Raw genomic sequence first — 26130 nt, 5'->3', positions numbered from 1 at the left:
TAGAGAAGGGGTTCACTGTGTTAGCCAGGATGATCTCGATCTCCTGATCTCGTGATCCCAAAGTGCTAGGATTACAGGCGTGAGCCACTGTGCCTGGCCTATAATTCCATTTTTATGTGCGTGCTTTCTGTGAAACAAATTAGAAGTCCAACATACTATTTTAGCTCAGTTGACCTTGATACAAGAACTACTGTGTTAATTATGCCCAGTCTTTCAGTAATACAATCCTCTCTCTATTTTTTTCTGTGAATGTTGGTAAAATCTACTAGTATTTTATGTATATATTGCACAGCTATACACTGTTTTTCTTTTTATGCTCTTGAAATTGGTACAGAATTTAATCAGAATTGTACATGACACATGGAGAGCATTCATCTGAGTCCTTGGTAAGTGTAGAGGATCCGTAAGACGTGGTCCAAGCACTTTCAAGATACATGATGTCGGGGGAGCACCAGAGATTTGTGGACACATTTAAGTAAGGTCTTGAGTGTCGTATTTTGACTCTTGCCAAGAAACAGGCTCTTGGCTGGCTATGGTGGCCCACACTTGTAATCCTAGCACTTTGGGAGGCCAAAACAGGAGAATTACTTCAGCCCAGTAGTTTGAGACCAGCTGGAGCAACCTAGGGAGACCCTGTCTCTACAAAAAAATAGACAAATTAGCTGTGCATGTTGGCACATGCCTATGGTCCCAGTTACTCAGGAGGTTGAGGTGGGAGGATCAGTTGAGCCCAGGAGTTCAGTGACTGTGTGAGCTGTGATCTTGCCACTGTACTCCAGCCTAGGGTGACAGAGCAAGACCCTGTCTCTAAAAGAGAAAAGAAATAGAATCCTTACATTGTGCTTTAGTTTATCAATTAGTGAACTTTTCTTTTTTTGTTGTTTTTTATTTTTTGTAGAGATGGGGTCTCACTGTGTTGCCCAGGATGGTCTCAAACTCGTGGACTCAGATGATCCTCCCACCTTGGCCTCCTAAATTGTTGGGATTACAGGCATGAGCCACTGAACCTGGGCCTAGTCAGTTTTTCTTACCTTGGTTTTTCTTTACCTTGGTTTAAAGATCAAATGGAATATTATCATACCTACTGAATATTGAGAGTTTAAAACAAGGTAAAATACCTATTTAAGAAAAATTAACACATGTGTAAGTGTTTCACTCATTTAATTCTGTAAACTAGGTATTACCTCAATTTTAGAGAGGACACAGAAGTGCAGTCATACCCAAGGTCACAAAAACACCTAAATACAGTATTTCTTAACTTTTTTTTTTTTTTTTTTTGAAACCAAGCCTCGCTCTCTTGCCCAGGCTGGGGTGCAGTGGCGCAATCTCGGGTCACTGCAACCTCTGCCTTCTGGATTCAAACAGTTCTCCTGCCTCAGCCTCCCAAGTAGCTGGGGTTACAGGCGCCTGCCACCACGCCCAGCTAATTTTTGTAAATACAATACAGTATTTTTAAATTGTTCTTTCATATGTTTAGAATATTAGACCAGGCATGGTAGCTCATGTCTGTAGTTCAAGCACTTTGGGAGGGCAAGGAAAGAGCATTGCTTGAGCCAAGAGTTTCAGTCCAGCCCAGGCAACATGGCAGAGCCCCATCTCTACAAAAAAATTTTAAAATTGGCTTGGCATGGTAGCGCATGCCTGTAGGCCCAGCTGCTTGGGAGGCTGAGGTGAGAGATTCACTTGAGCCCAGGAGTTGCAGGCTGCAGTAAGGCATGGTTGAGCCACTGCACTCCAGCCTGGTTGACAGACCATGACACTGTCTGGGGGAAAAAATTGAATTTGTTGTTGATAGAAGCAGTTATTTTTAAAGCAGCTTGGGGGCAGGTGCAGTGGCTCACATCTGTAATCCTAGCACTTTGGGATGCCGAGGCAGGTGGATCATCTGAGGTAAGGATTTCAAGACCAGCCTGGTCAACATGGTGAAACCTCGTCTCTAGGAAAATACAAAAATTAGCCAGGCATGTTGGTGGCTGCCTGTATCCTAACTACTCGGGAGGCTGAGAGGGGAGAATCACTTGAACCTAGGAGGCAGAGGCTGCAGTGAGCCGAGATCGTGCCACTGCAGTCCAGCCTGGGCAGCTGAGCTAGACTGTCTCAAAAAAAAAATAAAAAAATAAAATAAAAAATAAAATCAGCTTGGTTTTGAAGATGTAAGTTAGGAAAATCTGTTAGCTTCAGAAGCTTCAAAAGTCTGGGGGAAAGGAATATTGAGGAAGAGGAAAAGGATTTCCTGTGAATTGAGGAAGTTAGCTCATTGGTGTAGTTTTTCTTTCTTTTTTTTTTTCTTTTTTTACTGAGGAGAAGAGAACAAAAGGATAAAATCTGAGTAGCCTTTTAGTCATTCTTGGTAGAATTGGTAGCTAAAAGGCTGAGTGAAATATGGCTTAAAAGCTTTATTGGCTGGGCACGGTGGCTCATGCCTGTAATCCCAGCACTTTGGGAGGCCAAGGTAGGTGGATCACCTGAGGTCAGGAGTTTGAGAACAGCCTGACCAACATGAGGAAAGAAACCCTGTCTCTACTAAACGTACAAAATTAGCCGGGTGTGGTGGTACATGCCTGTAATCCTAGATACGTGGCAGGCTGAGGCAGGAGAGTTACTTGAACCCAGGAGGCGGAGGTTGCAGTGAGCCGAGATCCTACCATTGCACTCCAGCCTGGGCAACAAGAGCAAAACTCCGTCTCAAAAAAAAAAAAAAAAAGCTTTATCATTTATTTTTTGGCCCTGTCTTATGGTGCAGAGGCCTAAAAGTTTTTTGACAGCAAATTTTCTAGAGGCTAGGAGTGTTTATTATAACCATGTTTTTGAGCGGTGAGGACTACCTCAGAGGGCATGCCTTGTCTCATCATTGTTCTTATTGCTAAGCTACTGAAACCTAGAATCTGACTCACACAATATGACACTCATTTCCGTTTTCTTGGTAGAGTTTGTGTGGTCATTCATCTTTTAGGAACTATAGTCCTCCTAGTTCCCACTTTTATTTTTATTTATTTTTGAGATGGAATCTTGCTGTGTTGCCCAGGCTGGAGTGCAGCGGTGCAATCTTAGCTCACTGCAACCTCTGCCTCCCAGGTTCAAGCAATTCTCCTGCCTCAGCCTCCCAAGTAGCTGGGATTACATGTGCGTACCACCATGCCTCCCTAACTTTTGTATTTTTTGTAGAGATGGTGTTTCACCATGTTGGCCAGGCTGGTCTCAAACTCCTGACCTCAAGTGATCCACCCTCCTCGGCCTCCCAAAGTGCTAGGATTACAGGCGTGAGTCACCGTGCCCAGCCATCAGTTTCCACTTTTAAATGAGAATTTTTTGTTTTTGTGGGTTTTTTCTTTTGTTGTTGTTACTTGAGACAGGGTCTTAATCTGTCACCCAGGATGGAGTGCAGTGGCACTATCTTGGCTAACTGCAGCCTGGACCTCCCTGCGCTCAGGTGATCTTCCTGCCTAAGCCCCCTGAGTAGCTGGGAGTACAGGCACACACCACCATGCCTAGCTAACTTTGTATTCTTTGTGGAGATGAGATTTCACCATGTTGCCCAGGCTGGTCTCAAATTCCTGTACTCCAGCGATCCTCCTGCCTGAGCTTCCCAAAGTGCTGGGATTATAAGTGTGAGTCACCGAGCCAGGCCATAAAGACAGTTTTTTTTTTTTGAGATAGAGTTTTGCTCTTTTTGCCCAGGCTGGAATATGGTGGCGTGATCTTGGCTCACTGCAACCTCCCCCTCTCGGGTTCAAGTGATTCTCCTGTCTTAGCCTCCCGAGTAGCTGGGATTACAGGCGTGCCTTACCACGCCTCACTGATTTTTTATATTTTTAGCAGAGATGGAGTTTCACCATGTTGGCCAGGCTGGTCTGCAACTCCTGACCTCAGGTGATCTGCCCACCTCAGCCTCCCAAACTGCTGAGATTACAGGTATGAGCCACTGTGCCCGGCCCTTAAAGAGAGTTTTAAACAATGCCTATAGTATGATTTTAGCGGGGTGGCCACGTACATGTACGTGTGCACATGTATTTCCATGAAAATGCCTTCCTGCCTTTAGCCTTGGCAATGCTGCATGTAGGGAATAAGCATTTAAATGATGGTGTCTTGGCTAAGAGTGTGAACTCTGGAGCCAAACTCTCCAAAATTGCATCCTGAATCTGCCACTAGCTAGCTCTGGAGCCATGAATAACTTATTTAACCTCTCTATGATGGTTTATTTATCTGTAAAATGGGGGTAATGAAACATCTACCTCATTGAGTGCTTGGGAGCATCAAATAGGTTAGTAGGTCTGGTGTGATGGCTCATACCTGTAATCCCAGCACTTTGGGAAGCTAAGGCATGAGGGTGGCTTGAGCCCAGGAGTTCGAGACCAGCCTGGGCAGCATAGTGAGACTCCCATCTCTACAAAAAATAAAAACAATTAGCCGGGTGTAGTGGCATGAACCTGTGGTCCTATCTACTCCAGAGGCTGTATGGGACACAGAATATCACTTGAGCCCAGGAGGTTGAGTCTGTAGTGAGTTGTGATTGTACCACTGTACTCCAGTCTGGGCCACAGAGTGAGACCCTGTCTCAGAAAAAAAAAAAGTTACTAGACATAAAGTACTTATGGCTCAGAGTAAGTGTTCTGTGAATGTTAGCTGGTTTTTAAATCTTGTATTTAATACCTCTTTGGTTAGAAGTACACTTCTTTGCTTGGATTACCATTTGCATGTGGAGAGATGTTCTTTCTAGAACCATGTCTCCTTGTCACATGATTATGTACAGTGTGAACTTTATTAATACTCTGTCAGCATTTGAGGTTGGAACATAAATGCGTGGCTATGCCCAGTGGAATCCAGCAAGAGCATCGTAGCAACTGTTGCTATTTGTGTACTGAGCAACAGCTGTCTGAGACAGATTTATTTTTTAATCCTGATCTCACTAATAGCCTGGGATGTGGCCTTCCCTCAAAAGAGTGGATTGGTTGAGATGTCCAGTCTTTGAGGAGATTTCATGACCACATGCCATAAAGATTCTGTTTCATGTGAAATCTGAGGAACTAAAGCTTTGTGTATATGAGTGAGGGAGAAAGATTAAGCTTTAGCATTCATAGTCAGTCCCTGAAATGTAGTGTGACTGGATTAATGACACGAGAAATCACTTTTAATGTAGGTGGTGAGATTTCATGCATTTCAGTCAAAAAAGTAATTTTGCTGTAATGTGGTTCATTTCCAAATTTTGGCTGCTAACTTACCTAGGATGGATAAACATTATCACGGAATATTTACTGAGCATCTACTAAGGGTCTGTTCTGAATACTGGTAATACGCAGTTAATTACACTCCAAAGTGACTTAGTCTGTGATCCACTATATACTACATTACATACATACACACACTCTAATCATTTACATACTCATCAACCTTAGATTTCAGAAATAACACTATATTTGTAATAAATGCTTCATTACCAAATGCTTTTCTGAAGTACATAGTAAGATCTTTAAAAAGAGCTTTCATGGCCAGGCGTGGCGGCTCACACCTGTTATCCCGGCACTTTGGGAGGCCAAGGTGGGCGGATCACGAGGTCAGGAGATGGAGACCATCCTGGCTAACACGGTGAAACCCCGTCTTTACTAAAAATACAAAGAAATTAGCCTGGCGTGGTGGTGGGCGCCTGTAGTCCCAGCCACTCGGGAGGCTGAGGCAGGATAATGGCGTGAACCCGGGAGGCGGAGCTTGCAGTGAGCCGAGATTGTGCCACTGCCCTTCAGCGTGGGCGACAGAGCGAGACTCCGTCTCAAAAAAAAAAAAGCTTCTTTCAAATAGTAGTTGGACTCATTCAATACTTTTCTAATTTTCATTTCTCTTTTTTTTCTTGAGATAAAGTCTTACTCTGTCACCCAGGCTGGAGTGCAGTACATTGATATCAGCTCACTGCAACCTCTGCTGCAACCTCTGCCTCCTGGGTTCAAGTGGTTCTCCTGCCTCAGCCTCCCCAGTAGCTGGGATTATAGGCACACACCACTATTCCTGGATAATTTTTGTATTTTTGGTAGAGAGGATTTCACCATGTTTGCCAGGCCAGTCTCGAACTCCTGACCTCAAGTGATCCACCTGCCTTGGCCTCCCAAAATGCTGGGATTACAGGCGTGAGCCACCGCGCCCAGCCCCATTTCTGATGTGTTCCAATATTTCAAGGCTTAACAGGTGCCTTAAAATAGTAATGTGGGCCAGGTGCGGTGGCTCATGCCTATAATCCCAGCACTTAGGGAGGCCGAGACATGCAGATCACCTGAGATCAGGAGTTCGAGACCAGCCTGGCCAACATGGTGAAATCCTGTCTCTACTAGAAATACAAAAATTAGCCGGTTGTAGTGGTGGGTGCCAGTAATCCCAGCTACTTGGGAGGCTGAGGCAGAATAATTTCTTGAACCCGGGAGGTGGAGGTTGCAGCGAGCTGAGATTGCACCACTGCACTCCAGCCTGGGGAATAGCGCAAGATTCTGTCTTCAGAAAGAAAAGAATAGAAATGTGGTTCATTTCCAAATTTTGGCTGCTAACTTACCTCAGGAGGATAAACATTGTCACAGAATATTTACTGAGCATCTACTTTATAGCAGGGTCTGTTCTGAATACTGGTAACACGCAGTCAATGCTGTTGTTCTGGTTTTTCAAGTTCCATGTATAAATTACCTCTTAAAACTATGATTATTTTCATTCATTCATTCCTTTTTGAGACGGGGTCTCAAAATAGGCTGGAGTGCAGTGGCTTGATAACAGCTAGCTACATCCTCAAACCTCCAGGCTCAAGCCATCCTCCCACCTCAGCTTCTTAAGTAGCTGGGACTGCAGGTGTGTGCCACCATGCTCAGCTAGTTGTTGTTTTTTTTTTTTTTTTGGTATTTTTTTTGTAGAGACAGGGTTTCACCATATTGCCCAGGGTGGTCTTGAACTCCTGACTTCTAGTGATCCGCACGACTCGGACTCCCAAAATGCTGAGATTACAGGCATGAGTCACTGAGCCAAGCCTATTAATTTTTGGTTGCCCTATTCAGATTTAGTGGTATGAATTTACTGATTGGGATGTTTTGAACACGCAGAATAACATGTTTAACTAAAGAACTAGTAATTGAGTGACTTATACAATGAAACGTTTTTATCTTCTAGGTATTATTAACCCAAAGAATCCAAAGGAAGCTCCAAAGTCCTTCAGCTTCGACTATTCCTACTGGTCTCATACCTCGGTGAGTACCCTCATGCCACAGTGCTTCCAGCTCCTGCCTCCTTTCCTCTTTCCTTGCCAATTTGCCTTTCCTCTTAGCTGAGCAGTTCCAAGTTTTGCTTCTTAAGTGTTGTCTAGCATGAGTTCATTCTTTGATATAGTGATATAGTATTTTCATTCATAAAGTATTTGGGTTGATGGAAAGTTTATGCACACATTTATACATAAATATATACACATATATACATATAGAATGTATTTAGTTTACACCAAATTTATACTGCATGTACACTAAATTTATACTGATTTAGACATTTCTCAAAGATTTATTTATCAGTATCTTAGGATCCTCATTACCAACATTATTGCCCATTGATCTTAGGAAATGCCAAATAATAATAATAATAATTATTATTATTTTTCTTTTGAGACGGAATTTCACTCTGTCGCCCAGGCTGGAGTACAGTGGAGCCATCTCAGCTCACTGCAACCTCCGCCTCCCAGGTTCAAGTGATTCTGCCGCCTCAGCCTCCCGAGTAGCTGGGATTACAGGCGCACAGCACTACGCCCAGCTAATTTTTGTATTTTTAGTAGAGACAGGGTTTGACCATTTTGGCCAGGCTGGTCTCGAGCTTCTGACCTTAAGTGATCCGCCCGTGTCTGCCTCCCAAAGTGCTGGGATTACAGGTGTGAGCCACTGCGCCTGGCCGGAAATGCCAAATTAAAATTGCTTAGAGTACTGTTAATTTTAAGTTGAATTTTGAGGAAATGGCCAGCAAGATTGGAATGACTACAGAGAAATTGTTTTTTTTGTTGTTGTTGTTAACCAGGCTTGTCTTGAACTCCTGACCTCCTGATCCACCTGTCTTGGTCTCCCAAAATGTTGGGATTAAAGGCGTGAGCCACCACGCCTGGCCAATTTTTTTTTTTTAAATTGTGGTAGAGCAATGCGGGTTTTGAACATTTTGAAAGATGAAACCCTGCCTCTACTAAAAATTCCAAAAAAAAAAAAAAAAAATTAGTTGGGCTTGGTAGTGGGTGCTTGTAATCTCAGCTACTTGGGAGGCTGAGGCAGGTGAATTGCTTGAACCCAGGAGGTGGAGGTTGCAGTGAGCCGAGATTGCACCTCTGCACTCCAGCCTGGGTGATGGAAGGTGACTCTGTCTCAAAAAAAAAAAAAAAGGAAAGAGGCTGCAGATCCACAAGGGAATTCCCCCAAAAGATTACCAATATTTAGGAAAATGCAGAGTAGGGCCCTTCCTGGCACCCTTACTCAGTGTGGAACCCCAAATGTTGCTGCTTCTTAGGGATTGTTGATAGAGTTTACTTCTGCATCGTTCATCACTTTGTTATATGTTTTTGGTTTTATTTTTCCTGTTTTGTATTTATTTATTGTTTTTAGACTGAGTCTCACTGCATTGCCTAGGCTGGAGGGCAGTGGCGTGATCTCAGCTCACTGCAACCTACATCTCCCGGGTTCAAGCAGTTCTCCTGCTTTGGCCTCCTGAGTAGCTGGGATTACAGGCGGGTGCCACCACACCTGGCTAATTTTTTGAATTTTTAGTAGAGATGGAGTTTCGCCATGTTGGCCAGGCTGGTCTCGAACTCCTGTCCTCAAGTGATCTGCCCACCTTGGCCTCCCAGAGTGATAGGATTACAGGCATGAGCCACTTGTGCCCGGCCCTGGGGAATAGATGTCAATAAACTATTGACAAAGCCTAATTGTCAAGGGAAGGGACTGAGAAGGGGATTGGAAACGCTGTTTCCTGAAAGCTATGTTTATTGAGAAACAGCCCAGTAGCTGGAATGAGTTCAAAGAAGTATTTTTATATGTGGACTTTGACCAATGACAATTTATTGTCATTTTCCACTTAAGAAAATCTTGGCTCTGTGAATGAAAGAGTGATACTTTTAAGGTTATAGAAAACGAAATGTAATCATGCCAGATAATTTTATATAGCTATTTTTATGTATGACTGACCTGGATGACTGTGATAGTGCATGTGTTTGTGAGTGTGTGTGTGTGTGCGTGCACGTGTATTTAATGAGAAAAGTAAACTTGTGTATAGGGGGCTTAAAAAATGTGTAGTGAATTTTAGGTGACTGTTCTGATTCCAGACGCTTTTGTTTATTATGGAAGCAATCAAGTAAGTATAGGAAGAAATACGAATAAAAGGTCATTTATTTCTCCTTTTACTCTTTACAGCCCGAAGATCCCTGTTTTGCATCTCAAAACCGTGTGTACAATGACATTGGCAAGGAAATGCTCTTACACGCCTTTGAGGGATATAATGTCTGTATATTTGCCTATGGGCAGACTGGTGCTGGAAAATCTTATACAATGATGGGTAAACAAGAAGAAAGCCAGGCTGGCATCATTCCACAGGTGAAAAACAAAACAAAACACAAATTTTCTCTTCATTATTACTGTTAGTCTTAAATTGCTTTAACAGTTATTTTTATTTGACGAACATTTATTCGGGGATTATTTTATGTCAGGCACAAAGATGAACAACCCATTATTTTCCCTCAGAAGAGCTTACAGTTGAATGGGAAGGATTGACATGTACACATGTCTGTCATTAAAGGTGGGAAAGTCAGTGTTTTGTAATGATTTTGCCATATATCCAATGCCATATTATTTTATCATTTGAAAAGTGTTACCAGCTTGTTAAAGCTCTGTTCTAAGTCCTGGAGATCCCTGGGGAATATTGTTGATCTGATTTTTTTCCAAATTCCATCACCTCTGAAGAATGTGATTATTTTTTGTTTTTTTGATAGCCTTATTCGGAGATACTTTCATTTTATTTTCCTAATTTAATAGTATTACTTTAAACGTCAAACACTCTGAGATTCTCCCTCTTTTTTTTTAGAGCAGTTAATATTACTGGATTTGATCCTTTATTGTTTGGGAATGAAGAAGAGTTCTGACATAGATATTTATTTATTTTTATTTTCATTATTTTTTTCACTTAGGATTTAATGGTGAAAGACATAAGTATTTAAAAAGAACTTCATTATTTACTTATTTATTTGAGACGGGGTCTCACTCTGTTGCTCATGCTGGAGTGCGGTGGTGTGATCATGGCTCACTGAGGCCTTGACCTCCCAGGCTCAAGTGATCCTCCTGCCTTAGCCTCCAGAGTAGCTGGGACTACAGCAATGTGCCACCACACCTAGCTAATTTTTTAATTAAAAAAAAATTTTTTTTTGAGACAGAGTCTCGCTCTGTTGCCCAGGCTGGAGTGCAGTGGCTCCATCTTGGCTTACTGCAACCTCTGCCTCCTGGGTTCAAGCGATTCTCCTGCCTCAGCCTCCCGAGTAGCTGGGACAATAGGTGCCTGCCACCATGCCCAGCCATTTTTAGTAGAGACGGGGTTTCACCATGTTGGTCAGGCTGGTCTGAATCTCCTGACCTCAGGCAGTCTGCCCGCCTCGGCCTCCCAAAGTGCAGGGATCACAGGCATGAGCCACCATGCCCAGCCTTTAAAATTTTTTTGTAGAGACAGGGTCTCACCATGTTGTGCAGGCTGGTCTCAAACTCCTGGGCTCAGGATGATCTGCCTACCTTGACTTCTGGAAGTGCTGGGATTACAGACATGAGCCACTGTGCGGGGCCTAAAAACTTAAGAAAAAAAAAGATTAAGTGAGAAGATTGTATTTAAAATTTTCCTTTTATAGTCATGCATCACTTAAGGGTTGGGGTACATTTTGAGAAATGCATCATTAGTTGTTAGGTGCTTTTGTCGTTGTACAAACATCATAGAGTGTACTTACACAAACCCTACAAGGTATAAACTACTGCATACCTAGACTACATTGTATAGCCTGTTGCTCCGAGGCTGTCAACGTGTGTAGCATGTTACTGTACTGAATAGGCAATTATAATAGAATGGTATTTGTGTATCTAAACTAGAAAAGTACAGTAAAAACATGATATAAAAGATTTAAAATGGCACACCTGCATAGTGCTCTTACAATGGAGCTTGCAGGACTGGAAGTTGCTCTGGGTGAGTCAGTGAGTGAGTGGTGAGTGAATGTGAAGGCCTAGGACATTGCTGTACACTATTGTAGACTTTATAAATGCTGCACACTTAGGCTACACTAAATTTAGTTTTAGAAACAGTTTCCTTTCAATAATAAATTAACCTTAGTTAAATTACTGTAACCTTTTTACTTTATAAACTTTAAAAATTTTTAAACTTTCTGATCCTTTTATAATAACCTTTAGTTTAAAACACAAACAGGCCCAGCATGGTGGCTGACGCCTGTAATCCCATCACTTTGGGAGGCCAAGGCAGGTGGATACCAGAGGTCAGGAGTTTGAGACCAGCCTGACCAACATGGTGAAACCCCATGTCTACTAAAAATACAAAAAAATGAACCGGGCATGGTGGCACATGCCTGTAATCCCAGCTTCTTGGGAGGCTGAGGCAGGAGAATTGCTTGAACCCAGGAAACGGAGGTTGCAGTGAGCCGAGATCGCGCCATTATACTTTAGCATGGTCAGCAAGAGTGAAACTCCGTCTCAAAAAAAAAAAAAAAAAAAAAAAAACAAAAACCACACACACAAACACATTGTACAGCTGTACAAAAATGTTTTCTTTCTTCATATTCTTATTCTATAAGCTTTTTTGTATTTTTTAGTTTTTTTTTTTCTTGAGACAGAGTCTTGCTTTGTCACCTAGACTGGAGTACAGTGGCGCTGTCTCACTCACTGCAGTCTCCGCTTCCTGGGTTCAATCAATTCTTGTGCCTCAGCCTCCTGAGAGCTGGGACTACAGGCACGTACCACCACGTCTGGCTAATTTTTGTATTTTTAGTAGAGACGGGGTTTCACAATGTTGGCCGGGCTGGTCTTGAACTCTTGGCCTCAAGTGATCTGCCTGCCTTGGCCTCCCAAAGTGCTGAGATTTATAGGCGTGAGCCACTGCACCTGGCCAAATTTTTTTTTTTAAAGACAGAGTTTCACTCTTCTTACCCAGGCTGAAGTGTAGTAGCACAATCTTGGCTCACTGCAACCTACGCCTCCAGGGTTCAAGCTATTCTCCTGCTTCAGCCTCCAGAATAGCTGGGACTATTTTTGTATTTTTAGTAGAGATGGGGTTTCACCATGTTGGCCAAGATGTTCTCGATCTCCTGACCTTATGATCTGCCTGCCTTGGCCTCCAGAAGTGCTGGGATTACAGGCATGAGCCACCACTCCCAGCCCAAATTTTTAATTTTTGAAAAAAAATTTAAACTTTTTTTTTTTTTTTTTTTTTTGAGACGGAGTCTGGCTCTGTCGCCCAGGCTGGAGTGCAGTGGCCGGATCTCAGCTCACTGCAAGCTCTGCCTCCCGGGTTTGCGCCATTCTCCTACCTCAGCCTCCCGAGTAGCTGGGACTACAGGCGCCTGCCACCTTGCCCGGCTAGTTTTTTGTATTTTTTTAGTAGAGACAGGGTTTCACCGTGTTAGCCAGGATGGTCTCGATCTCCTGACCTCGCGATCCTCCCGTCTCGGCCTCCCAAAGTGCTGGGATTACAGGCTTGAGCCACCGCGCCTGGCCAAAAAATTTAAACTTTTTTGTTAAAAACTAAGATACACATTTATTAGCCTAGGCCTACACAGGGTCAGTATCATCAAGATATCACTAGGTGATAGGAATTTTCCAGCTTTCTTATAATCTTAGGGGGATCACTCTCATATATGCAGTCCATCATTGACCGAATCATGGTTATGCGGTGCATGACTGACTTTATTCTAAGCATTAATCATATCTTGATGTTTATGACATAATATGTTTTGAGACAGAGTGAGAAAGGACGTCTGGCTAATTCATTGAGCATGCATGGATAACTTAATACTCCTCTCATTTGGGCTATTCATGCCTCTCTCATTCTGCTTCCCTAGTTATGTGAAGAACTCTTTGAGAAAATCAATGACAACTGTAATGAAGAAATGTCTTACTCTGTAGAGGTGAGTACAGCCGTGAGTTGACACCATAGGCCCTTGTTTTCCATTCTCTCAAGCATCACTTAAATGGCTCCAAATTATGACTGTGGTACAGATCACTTTACCATTCCTTCATTTTTGTCCTTTTAGGCTATTTCTGGGTTTGGGGTATAATGAATAGTGTCCTGCTTTAATCTTTTTTTGGGGGAGTGCCTGGTGGTGACAGGGTCTCACTCTTGCCCAGGCCCTGGAGTGCAGTGGCATGATCACAGCTCACTGCAGCCTTGACCTTCTGGGCCCAAGCGATCTTACCCCCTCAGCTTCTCAAATAGTTGGGACAACAGGTGTGTGCCACCACCACCCCTGGATACTTGATTTTTTTGTAGAGATGGAGTTTCCCTATGTTGCCCAGGTTGGTGTTGAACTCTTGGGCTCAAGCAATCTTGCCTCCTCCACCTCTGAAAGTACTAGGGTTACAGTGTGAATCACTGAGCCCAGCCACAATTGAATCTTTGTTGATAAGTCTGTGCATTTATTTTCAGTTATTATCTTTTGTATGTTTCTTGGTTTTTAAATAATACATTTGAATTGCCAAATGCCTTTTTGGAAAGTAATGCTGTGTAACAGTTTTCAATCACATCAGGAGGGTGTAAGCACCCACTGTGTCCTTGCCAACATTTTTCAGTTTTTTAATCTTTGCTAATTTGATAATGTAAGTATTCTCTTACTTAAATTTGAATTTCTTTGATTATTAGTGTGGTTGAACATCTTGTAAATTATGCATATGCTTGTTCGTATGCATTGGGTTCACAATGTTTTTCTGATTCATTTGTGGGAACTCTTCTCCTTTAATATTGTTAATAATGGTTTTTGACAGGCATAGGTTTTAAATATATATAATCAAATCTTCCCCTTTCCTACTTTTTAAATTGCTAATAAAAACTTGGAAAGTAATTATCCATCCTGTGTTTACCCTGGCTCTTTCATGAAGTCTATAGAATTACTTTATACACATTTACTTATTTGATAAATATTCTTTCTGTTTTGTATGTGCTTTAAGAAGCTGTTTTGGGGCTCACACCTGTGATCCCAGCACTTCGGGAGGTGAATGGATCACTTGAGGCCAGGAGTTTGAGACCAGCGTGGCCAACCTGGCAAAACTCCGTCTCTACTAAAAACACAAAAAAATTAGCTGGCTGTGGTGGTGCACACCTGTAATCCCAGTGACTCAGGAGGCTGAGGCAGGAGAATCCTTTGAACTCGGTGAGGCAGAGGTTGCAGTGAGCCAAGATCATGCCAGTGCACCCAGCCTGGAGTCTGTCTCAAAAAAAAGAAAGTAACTGCTGTATCTCTCTCTCCCTCCCTCTCTCTCTCACCCCCCACCCGCCACCACACCCTTTTTTGGTATTCACTTTCATAGTAACTGAAATTATTAAAGTGTTCTGTTACCATGAGTCTGTTTTGAAAAAATAGGCTGCCTTTTAAGCAATCTCGAGATTTTTTTTCTTTTCTTTTTGGCATATGTTGTGATTCTCTGTGGGCTTACAGCATTTCATTCCTAGTTAATTCATTTAATTGCTTTGGAGTTTTTTCTTCACTTATAAGGTGTTGCATAAATGTGTAAATTCTAAGGAATTCTGTCTTGTGACTGTCATATACCAAAAAGAGAATGTGCTGCCCTAAGCATATTTTCATTAAAATGAATTTTCTGATTGTCCCATAGTTACACTTTTTTTGAATCAGGTGATAGAATTTTTGAGCTTACAGATAATAAAAGAAGATGCTCTTTTCTTTCTTATTCGAATTCCCAGGCTTAACTTGGAGTGGAGCATAGGTTCCTAATTGACACTGTGGTTTCTTGCTACATTTGCGGGACCTCTCTACCTGCCTCTTTTACTTCCTTCCCTGTTTACTCTGCTTCACCCATACTGGCTTTTTTGCTGTTTCAAGAACATTCCAGAAACATTCCTGCTTCAAGGCCTCTACATTTACTTCTCTTCCTGCCTGAAATGTTGTTCGCTTGTATGTCATTTTGACTTAAGTTTCTCACGTTCTTCAAGTCTGCTTAAATCACATTCTTCAAGTCTGCTTAAATCACACACTCTCAGTGAGGCTTACCTTGACTACCTTATTTAATACTGTATCTTGCCCTTTACCCCACATCCTGAGCTCTCTTCCCCTGTTCTATTTTCTTTTTTCCATCGTACTCATCATGTTCTAACATGCTTTCTCAGTTACTTATTTTTTATGTTTGTTGTTTATGATCAGTGTCCCTTGCTAGAAGCATAAGCTCACTGGGGGAGGGTTCTTTGTCTGTTTTATTTAGTGATGTATACCAATTGCCTAGTGCCTATAAGAGAACAGTCCTCAGTGAGTTGGATTTGCCAGGTCGCATCTGGAGTGGTTAGTGCAGAAGTAAAAGAAATGATGGCTTTGGATGGATTCACATATCAGAGAATAAGGAATGAAGCACATGAACTTTTACCCAGATTATTTGGGTTCTCTTTGTCTCACATTTGTGTGAAAAGGGACGAGTGTTCCAAAAGATGTAATATATTCCAGGGATTCAGGATTGTATGTACACATTTAAGTACAAAGCAACGATTGAAGAATCATCTCACTTTCTAGCATGACTTGCTGTCAGAAAGAATATTTATTGTTCTGTTATTTTACTCTCATAATAGATTAATTGCTTTAGCTTTCAGGGTTGTCTTTTTTTTTGGAGACGGAGTCTCACTCTCACCTAGGCTGGAGTACAGTGGCATGGTATTTGCTCACTGCAACCTCCGCCTCCCAGGTTCAAGCAATTCTCCTGCCTCAGGCTCCTGAGAGGCTGGGATTACAGGCGCCTGCCAGCGCACCTGGCTAATTTTCTGTATTTTTAGTAGACACAGGATTTCACCAGTTGTCCAAGCTGGTCTCGAACTCTTGACCTCGTGATCCGCCTGCCTTGGCCTCCCAAAGTGCTGGGATTATAGGTGTGAGCCGCTGCACCTGACTTTTTTTTCTTTTCTTTTTCTTTTTAAGACAAGGTCTTGTTCTGTTACCCAGACTGGAATGCAATGGTGCAAACAGGGCTCACTGCAGCCTTGACCTCCTGGGCTCAGTGATCTTCCTGCCTCAGCCTCCTGAGTTATTTGCACCACAAGCATCTGCCACAGTGCGTGACTCCCAAAGTGCTGAGATTACAGGAATGAGCTACTGCATCTGGCCAAGTTCTCAATTTTTTTAAATGGATTTTATTATTTTATTTTATTTTTTATTTATTTTTAGAGACAGAATCTCACTGTCACCCAGGCTGGAGTGCAGTGGCATGATCTCGGCTTACTGCATCACCAACCTCCTGGGCTTGAGTGATCCTCCCATCTCAGCCTCCCGAGTAGCTGGGACCACAGGCACACACTACCATGCCTGGCTAATTCTTTGTATTTTTGGTAGAGATGAGGTTTTACCATGTTACCCAGGTTGGTCTCGAACTCCTGAGCTCAAGCAATCTGCCCACCTCGACCTCCCAAAGTGCAGGGATTCCAGGGGTGAGCCAACACGTCCGACCTTTAATTGATTTTAAAATACAAAATAAGGCCGGGTGTGGTGGCTCACGCCTGGAATCCCTGCACTTTGGGAGGCTGAGATGGGAGGATTGCTTGAGCCCAGGAGTTCAAGACCAGCCTGGGCAACACGGTGAGACCATGTTTCTGCAAAAAAATTTTTTTTTCATTAGCTAGGTGTGGTGTTATGTGCCTGTAGTCCCAGTTACTCCAGTGACTGAGGCAGGAGGATTGCTTAAGCCCAGGAAGTCGAGGCTGCAGTGAGCCGTGTTTGAGCCATTGCACTCTAGCCTGGGTGACAGAGTAAGATACAGTCTCAAAAAATATATAAAAATAAAAATAAAATACAGTATAAAAATACAGTTAGAGACTGAATGAAAGAAAACGGCAATAGAAATGGAATTAAGGTTCCATTCCAGATACTCTGAAAATGTGTCCATAGACATTTAAAGTTTAAAAATGCAGGAGCCGTAGTGTAAGCTTGAATAGCTCCATGATACAGAAGGATCTGTTTCCTGGGTAGCATCATAATGTGGCCTATTGTGATGAATTTACCCTAGTTTAGAGCCTTGTTTGCTTAGAAATCTGATTTTGTAGATTCATCAAGAAAAGGACTGTCCTTAAAAGTTAAGACTTGAGTAAAGCTCATTTGACTGATGTTATGAAACCAACTTGTTGGTTTGTTAACTTTCCCATGAGAAATAACTATTACTAAGGCTAGAACACTCAAGCCATTTGCAAGACTATTTAATATATTATCTTTCTGTGGACAGACCTCTCTGTTGGAACCCTGTTGGTTGTTTGGTGTGCATGGAATTAGAGGGAGAGGAGTTGCTTAGATACGTGTTTAATTGCCCCGGGTTAAGAAATGATAGCTTAATGCATTAATCACCATGATCGAATGGTCCTGCCAATGAGACAAGAATTTATGAAGTGTGTTGTCTGAGGCTTCTTTCTCCCTCACAGATCTTGGATAGGTCCTGCCACCACCAGCTTTCATGCTGGTCAACCCTCATCTCTTCTGGTGGATACATTGTCCATAGTAACAGTCTGGTGAGCTTTAAAGAATTAGCATCACCTGTCTGTTTTGTCTTCTCTGCTCTCTAATATTTATATTGTTCCTTGGTTTTAACTCTAATAGAAGTCTTATTTCCAAGTTCTTGGAGTAACCTCAATGCAAATCCCAGTTACTGACAATAGTATACATTTTAAAAAACATTGATAACTGATAAATTGCTACTCAAATATCTTTTAGCAGTCACTACATTCCAGAGATAATCTGTTTACCTCTCCCTTACAGAGAAAGTCTGAAGGCTGGTTTTACCCTATGCAGTGTGATGATCTGTGTGTGTTGTTAATAGAATAAAAGTGCCTAGGGTTATGGCATTTAACTTTGTAAAGGTTGCTGATCTCTAATTTTAGAACTTTTAATAAAAGTTAAAAGAAATTTTTTGTTCTGTATGTGATTTCTTTTGTTTTCTTTTTCTTTTCTTTTCTTTTCTTTTTTTTTTTTTTTTTTAAGACAGAGTCTCACTCTGTCACCCAGGCTGAAGTGCAGTGGTGTGATCTCGGCTCACTCCAACCTCCACCTCCCAGGTACAGGTGATTTCTCCTGCCTTAGCCTCCCGAGTAGCTGAGACTACAGGCATGCGCCACCACGCCTGACTCCTTTTTGTATTTTTAGTAGAGACGGGATTTCACCATGTTGGCCAGGCTGGTCTCGAACTCCTAGTTCGAGTGATCTCAAGTGATCCGCCCTCCTTGGCCTCCCAAAGTGTTGGGATTACAGGCATGAGCCACCGCACCCGGCCTCTGTATGTGATTTCTTTTTCTCTCTAATTCACTTTACTAATTTGTTCATAGGTGAGCTACATGGAAATTTACTGTGAGAGAGTACGAGATTTGCTGAATCCAAAAAACAAGGGTAATTTGCGTGTGCGTGAACACCCACTTCTTGGACCCTATGTGGAGGATCTGTCCAAGTTGGCAGTTACTTCCTACACAGACATTGCTGACCTCATGGATGCTGGGAACAAAGCCAGGTATGGTGGGAAATAGAGTAATGACTGAGGTCTTTGGTACCTTTTGAGGTCCTTTTTTCCCAGTTAAGTGTTTGAAGCCACATTTATAGCTATGAAAGTTGCTTTTATTGTAGAGTCCTCTGATCCTTTGACTGTGCTGTAACAGTGAGGGCTTCAGCGTGTTGGGTTAAGTGTCTTTCTTCCATCTAAACAGTGCATTGCTGAAACATGTTAGAGCTCTGGTTAAGTTTACTCTTAGGTTTTCATCAAGTCATGGTAAAATGTTAGTTACCATGTATATATGTGGCTATGGTAGTAATTGATTCTGGAATAAATGAGCACCAATAAAGAATAAAAATTAAATGCTTCATTGGTTTCTAAAGGGATAGCTGGAGTATGAAAAATGATTCTGATGGGGTGCCTTTGGAACTTGATGGGCTCACAAATAAGGCAGTATTGAGAGCAGTTGTGTAAGTGACAGTCTTGCAATCTGTGAATAAGTTTAAGACTATTGCTTGTGATTGTTATGCTTATAATGTGGAGCCTGCTGTCCATTTCAACTCTCATCTAAGAATTCCATTGTCACGTGGTCACCTTTATGTTTATTTAGGACAGTGGCAGCTACGAACATGAATGAAACAAGTAGCCGTTCCCACGCTGTGTTTACGATTGTTTTCACCCAGAAGAAACACGATAATGAGACCAACCTTTCCACTGAGAAGGTAGGAGAACTTCAGTCTGTAGGCTTGAGTTGTGAAGGATGGAGATTTTGAGAAGTCTCTTTTGTTGCCCTCTGCTGTTTGTGGAAGGTTGGGTGTTGGGGGGTGCTCTTTTACTTGATGGGGAGGGTGTTTTAAATTTTTCTTCCACCCTACACCAGTTTTCTGTATAGATTCTTAAATGAAGTTGCAAGATAGAGAATAGAGTTAGGAAAAAAAACAATCCAGGACTTTGGGTCTCAAAAACTACTCAATACAAGACATTTAAGCAGTCTTGTGGGAGAAAGTTCTTTCTTTTCTTCTTCTTGACTGAACCTTTTTATTATTACCATGTTAGTTGCCTTTGGTATGTGTATTCTTTTTTTTTTTTTTTTTTTTTTTTGAGCTATGATACTGTTATAGTGGGATTAAATGTTTAAGCAAATGATATGTTTTATTCCTGGAAAGTAACTCCACAACAGTTCTGATGTTCTTCAAATACCTTTCTTGCTTATTGATTTTTCATTTTCTATAGTGGTTAAATGTCACAGACTTTAGAGTTAGATTGTTTGCTTTGAATTCTTATTCTGCCACTCTTCAGCTATGTTACTTTGCGCAAACTACTTAACCTCTTTGTTCCTCAGTTTCCCCATCCATAACAGCCTGATAGGATTGTTAAAAGGATTACATGTTAATATAGGTTAAGTGCATACAATAATGTCTGGCACAGAGTAGCCACTCAGTAATGTCAATCTTATTGTTAGTAATAAAAAATTTATGTTGAATACTACTCTATCTACATTCCTAAGAAGGATGCAACTGGATTTTTAAACTTGAAGTTAGGTTTATTGTACTGGCAATTATAAAAGATCCTTTGCCTTATAAAATCCTTTTGATACCACTGTCAACAACTATTAGAATCACCTTTTATTTGTTGACTTATTCCTAGCTGAAAATGATTTTTAAAAATATACTCCTGCTAGGCTGGGCGCAGTGGCTCACGCCTGTAATCCCAGCACTTTGGGAGGCCAAGGTGGGCGGATCAGGAGGTCAGGAGTTCGGGATCAGCCTGGCCAGCATGGTGAAACATTGTCTCTACTAAAAATACAAAAAAATTGGCTGGGCTTGCCGGGCGCGGTGGCTCAAGCCTGTAATCCCAGCACTTTGGGAGGCCGAGACGGGCGGATCACGAGGTCAGGAGATCGAGAGACGATCCCGGCTAACACGGTGAAACCCCGTCTCTACTAAAAAATACAAAAAAAATAGCCGGGCGAGGTGGCGGGCGCCTGTAGTCCCAGCTACTCGGGAGGCTGAGGCAGGAGAATGGCGTAAACCCGGGAGGTGGAGCTTGCAGTGAGCTGAGATCCGGCCACTGCACTCCAGCCTGTGTGACAGAGCAAGACTCCGTCTCAAAAAAAAAAAAAAAAAAAAAAAAAAATTGGCTGGGCCTGTGGTCCCAGCTGTTCAAGAGGCTGAGGCAGGAGAATCGCTTGAACCCAGGAGGCAGAGGTTGCAGTGAGCCGAGATCGTGCCACTGCACTCCAGCATGGGTGACAGAGCGAGACTCTGTCTCAAAAAGAAAAACAAAAAACAAAAAACTCCTGCTGGGCACCGTGGCTCACACTTGTAATCCAAGCACTTTGGGAGGTTGAGGCAGGAGATCACCTGAGGTCAGGAGTTCGAGACCAGCCTGGTCAACACGGTGAAACCCAGTCTCTACTAAAAATACAAAAAATTAGCCGCTCATGGTGGTGTGTGCCAGTAATCCCAGCTACTCCAGAGGCTGAGGCAGGAGAATCGCTTGAACCTGGGAGGCGGAGAGTGCAGTGAGCTGAGGTCGTGCCATTGCACTTCAGCCTCGGTGATAAGAGCGAAACTTCATCTCAAAAAAAAAAAACAAACTTCTTATATAGGTGATCAAACAACTTGCTTAGCCAGAGGTTATAATGTTAGTGCTATTTATTAGTTAGTATTTATCTGAATGCCAGGAAAGAACATTGTATATAAAAATGTTTTGGCCGGGCGCGATGGCTGAAGCCTGTAATCTCAGCACTTTGGGAGGCCGAGACGGGCGGATCACGAGGTCAGGAGATCAAGACCATCCTGGTGAACATGGTGAAACCCCATCTCTACTAAAAAAAAAAATACAAAAAAACTAGCTGGGTGAGGTGGCGGGCTCCTGTAGTCCTAGCTACTCGGGAGGCTGAGGCAGGAGAATGGCGTCAACCCAGGAGGCGGAGCTTGCAGTGAGCTGAGATCCGGCCACTGCACTCCAGCCTGGGCGACAGAGCGAGACTCCATCTCAAAAAAAAAAAAAAAAAAAAAATGTTTTTTGCCCTTTTCCCATGATGTCAAATCTACAAAATTAATGTTAATCCCATAATCATAGCTTTCCTGGTAGTCCATTTTGGATACTTTTGTCTAAACTTTCCTGAAGCTTTATTTTTTTACAACTTTATTGAGGTATTATTGAAGTATACAGTAAATGGCACATATTTAAAGCGTAAAATTTGGTCAGTTTTGACATATTTTTATACCTGTGAAACTAGTGCCACAATCCAGATAATGATAATTTCTATTATTCTCAAAAGTTGCCTCGTACCTGTTTGTAGTCTTTCTCTATATCCCTTCTACGGCAATCCCTGGGCAGTTCCGGACCTGCCTTTTGTCAGTATATGTTAGTTTACATTTTCTAGAATTTTATATAAATGGAATCATAGAGTATGTGCTGTTTTTTTGTCTGGAATCTTTCACTTAGCATAGTGATTTTGAGATTCATCTATGTTGTTGTGTTTATCAATAGTTCCTTTTCATTGTTGATGAGTATTGCGTTATACAGATACACCACCGTTTATTAATTCAACTGTTGATGGACTTTTAAACTGTTCCCAGTTTTTGATTATTACAAATGAAGCTGCTGTGAATATTTGTGTACAAGTCTTTGTGTGGACATTTGTTTTTGTTCTCTTGGTAAATGCTTAGGAATAGGATGATTGAGTCTTACTGTAGCTCCTTAAGAAATGTCAAGTCCAGGCGCGGCGACTCACACCTGTAATCCTAGCACTATGGGAGGCTGAGGCGGGTGGATCATGAGGTCAGGAGTTTGAGACCAGCCTGGTGTACATGGCAAAATCCCATCTCTACTAAAAATACAAAAAGAAAAAATTAGCTGGACGTGGTGGTGGGCACCTGTAAGCTCAGCTACTCGGGAGGCTGAGGCGGGAGAATCGTTTGAACCCAGGAGGTGGAGATTGCAGTGAGCCAAGATCGCTCCATTGCACTCCAGCCTGGGTGACAGAGCAAGACTCTGTCTCAAAAAAAAAAAAAAAGGAATATCAAACTGTTTTCCAAAGTGATTGTACCATTTTACATTCCCACCAGCAATATGTGAGAGTTCCAGTTGCTTAAAGCTTCAGTTTTAGTATGCCATTTAATGAGTTGATGAGTTTTACTTATTTTTATAACATACTCTAGTAAACTATGTCGTGTTTATACTAAAGTTACTTTTTTTGAACCGTGGTAATTGCTATGAATTTTGTGCACGCTCTTTTTTTTCTAATTAAAAAAAAATTTTTTTTTAAAGACACAGGGTCTTCTATGTTGCCAATCTGGAGTGTAGTAGACAGCTTTGAACTCCTGGGCTGAAAGGAGCTTCCCGAGTAGCTGGGACTACAGGCGTGTGCCACTGCACCTGCTGTGTGTGCTGTTTAAACTGACTCTGATAGGTGTTGTCTTGATCTTTTTGTGCCATATTTAAAAGCTCTAATACTTTTAGTTTTCTCCATACCTTAATCTTTTAAAAAGCATTCTGCCTCTAAATATTTCCTGTCTCTATCTTGCTTATTTTTTAATTGCTCCCATGTTACTGTTCTTTATCAGGTCAGTAAAATCAGCTTGGTGGATCTAGCAGGAAGTGAACGAGCTGATTCAACTGGTGCCAAAGGGACTCGATTAAAGGTATTTATTTTAGCAAATAAATGGCCTGATCAGTAAATGTTCTGTACCATGAGACAGCAAACCATGGCCACCACCTGTTTTTGTAAATAAAATTTTATTGAAACACAGCTACATACATTTGTTTATGTATTGTCTGTGGCTGCTTTTGCACTGCAATGGCAGTGTTGTGACAGAGACCATATGGCCCACAAAACCTGAAATAATTTTTGTCTGTCCTTTTATGGAAAAATTTTGCTGACTCCTGATCTGTAACTTCAATAGAAGGATAAGTTATCTAACTAAATAGTTAGGGAGGACATCATAGTCAGGGTGAGAGTTGAATTGCATTTTAAGGAACAGGCAGCATTTGGCTAGATGGAATTAAGACATGGCAATGGGAATAGGATATACAGTATTAAGATGTGAGAACAGAAGTTTCATGTTGATGAGTTGAGGGAAGAAGGCTGCACACATCTGTAAACTTTTGGAGCACAAACATCTCGAAGATACTTCAGGACTGTGAGTTAGGCCTGTGGTCTCAGCATGTTGTTATCAAGTGGAGAAGAGGATAGATTGAGGACTAAAGGTTGTTTTTAGAACTTGTAATAATGAAATATGCTAGCATATGGCAAATCATGTTTTATGTTGTATATGATATGACAGTAGTAGAAATTCTTCATCATCATTCTTTCATATTTGGTATTTATTTTAGGAAGGAGCAAATATTAATAAGTCTCTTACAACTTTGGGCAAAGTCATTTCAGCCTTGGCCGAGGTGGTAAGTTTTATGCTTCATTATAAGGGGAGTTGTGTCTGTTCAGCAAATATACTTGATGATATTTGATTATTGTTTATGAAGGCTGCCTTTTTGTGGCCCTTTTCTGTAATCTTGCCTTTCTCTTTTTAGAGCTTTTCAGATAAGATACTAGGTATAAAACAGTTTGACTTTGTACTGCAAGTAAAAGAGACTAAGGAGAACAAAAGTAAATATAGATCTGTAAAAACTAGAGCAAACACCTAAGGTTTGACTGATTTTTTTGAGCCTTGTTTTATGTCTATCACAAAAACCAAGTTGATTTATTGTCTCTTCTTTTCCTGTGTAATGTTTTCTGAGTAGGATGCAGTATCTTTTGGAGTATTTTGAGCAGTTTGGCTTTGGTGGATGCTGTTGATTTGAGAGCCAGTAGTAGGTTTTTTGTTTTGTTTTGTTTTTTTCCCAATAGTTTTGTTCTTTTCCTACTCCTTAATGGTAGAACAGTAAAGCTAAAACAAAAATTCTCTTTTTTTAATTAGGGGCTTCATTGCCTACATTATTTAAATTAGTCATTGTGTGTTTTAGTTTAGTTTAAAACCTCATTTTAATTGCTAAGAATTATGAAATGCTTTCTTGCTTGCCTTGGAGAAGTCATAATCTATGACATGAAATTTAAACAAAATCTCATTTTCTACTTGGAGGCTTATCCTGTGTTCTTGTTTTCTCTTTTAAATGCTTTCATCTGTAGGATAACTGCACTAGCAAGGTATGGTGGGGATTGGTAGAGATAAACTAGAATTGACTTTTATGTTTTAAATCTTCACCAGGATGTATGGTGACATAAGTAGGAATGGAACCTTTAAAAATGTTTTCATCATTTGTTTTCTGGCTCTGGAATTTAGAGTGGCTGTAAATTTAGAGTGACCACAAATCATGAGATTTCACACCAAAGTTAATTTATAGAACATTATATGCTTTGGAGAAGGAATTAAGAATAAAGGAACAAGGACGGGCATGGTGGCTTATGCCTGTAATCCCAGCACTTTGGGAGGCTGAGGCGGGCGGATCATTTGAGGTCAGAAGTTCTAGACCAGTCTGGCCAACATGGTGAAACCCCATCTCTACTAAAAATACAAAAATTAGGTGGGTGCATGGTGCGTGCCCATAGTGTCCCGACTATTCACAGGTTTTAAACTGAGGTTTTAGGCCTCAAGGATTACATAGTGGAATGAAAGTTTGTTCCACTAATCTGAATGACCGAAAGGCTTAATTCTCCCTTGAGGTCTGTGCAATCTAAAATTGAACCTGCTATTGGAAATGACTTTCTGATTGGTGGATTGTGTGTCTGTGGGTAGAGTGGAATGAGATGATGTAGACATATTTGATAAGAGATGCTTCTTGCCTACTCCCTTACCTCCTCAAAAAAAAAAAAAAAAACACAAAACCACAAGACCAGCCACTAAGAGGCCAGCCACGTAGTACTCGTTTTCTGAATAGAAAAAGTGCTTGTGCAGATAGTAGGATCATCCTTAGTTTAACCTTGGATTATACCAGGACTGGATTTTAAAACTGCTGATTTGCTGGAGTGGTGTTTATCAGTGAGGCCCTGCCTTTCCCCTTAGTAACTTCTTCTTTTTTTTTTTTTTTTTTGGAGACTGAGTCTCACACTGTTGCCCAGTCTGAGGCACAGTGGCATGATCTCGGCTCACTGCAACCTCCACCTTCTGGGTTCAAGCGATTCTCCTGCCTCAGCCTCCCAAGTAGCTGAGATTACAGGTGCCCGCCACCACCCCTGGCTAATTTTTTGTATTTTTAGTAGAGATGGGGTTTCATCGTGTTGGCCAGGCTAGTCTTGAACTCCTGACCTCAAGTGATCCACCCGCCTTGGCCTCCCAAAGTGCTGGGATTACAGGCATGAGCCACTGTGCCCGGCCTCCCCTTAGTAGCTTCTTAAAGTGTCACAACGCAGTAATCAGCCAGCATGTATTTGAATAGCTGTTACCTGTAAAGCATTTGCATTAATTTTTACTTTTAGAAAGTATAATTTTTT

At 41.6% G+C, this 26130-nt stretch overlaps 1 protein-coding gene across 32 annotated transcripts in view; it reads left to right on the top strand.

The window, feature by feature from the left end:
* Positions 1-26130, top strand: part of KIF1B (kinesin family member 1B) — a 177546-nt gene that overhangs the window by 39596 nt on the left and 111820 nt on the right. For 17 of the 32 annotated variants that reach the window (XM_045387517.2, XM_065534466.2, XM_074020651.1 and 14 more), the window contains exons 3-9: positions 7135-7211; positions 9396-9575; positions 13082-13147; positions 18535-18713; positions 19303-19414; positions 23270-23347; positions 24039-24104. In XM_045387517.2, coding sequence (XP_045243452.2) covers positions 7135-7211; positions 9396-9575; positions 13082-13147; positions 18535-18713; positions 19303-19414; positions 23270-23347; positions 24039-24104 — 758 coding nt within the window. Of the gene's footprint in view, positions 1-7134; positions 7212-9395; positions 9576-13081; positions 13148-18534; positions 18714-19302; positions 19415-23269; positions 23348-24038; positions 24105-24828; positions 24847-26130 lie in introns of all 32 variants that reach the window. The other 15 variants (XM_045387470.2, XM_074020652.1, XM_045387514.3 and 12 more) reach the window with 1 other exon arrangement.

Source organism: Macaca fascicularis, chromosome 1 (genome assembly GCF_037993035.2).
Source record: "Macaca fascicularis isolate 582-1 chromosome 1, T2T-MFA8v1.1".
NCBI lineage: Eukaryota > Metazoa > Chordata > Mammalia > Primates > Cercopithecidae > Macaca > Macaca fascicularis.
This window is presented reverse-complemented; position numbering and strand designations above follow the sequence as displayed.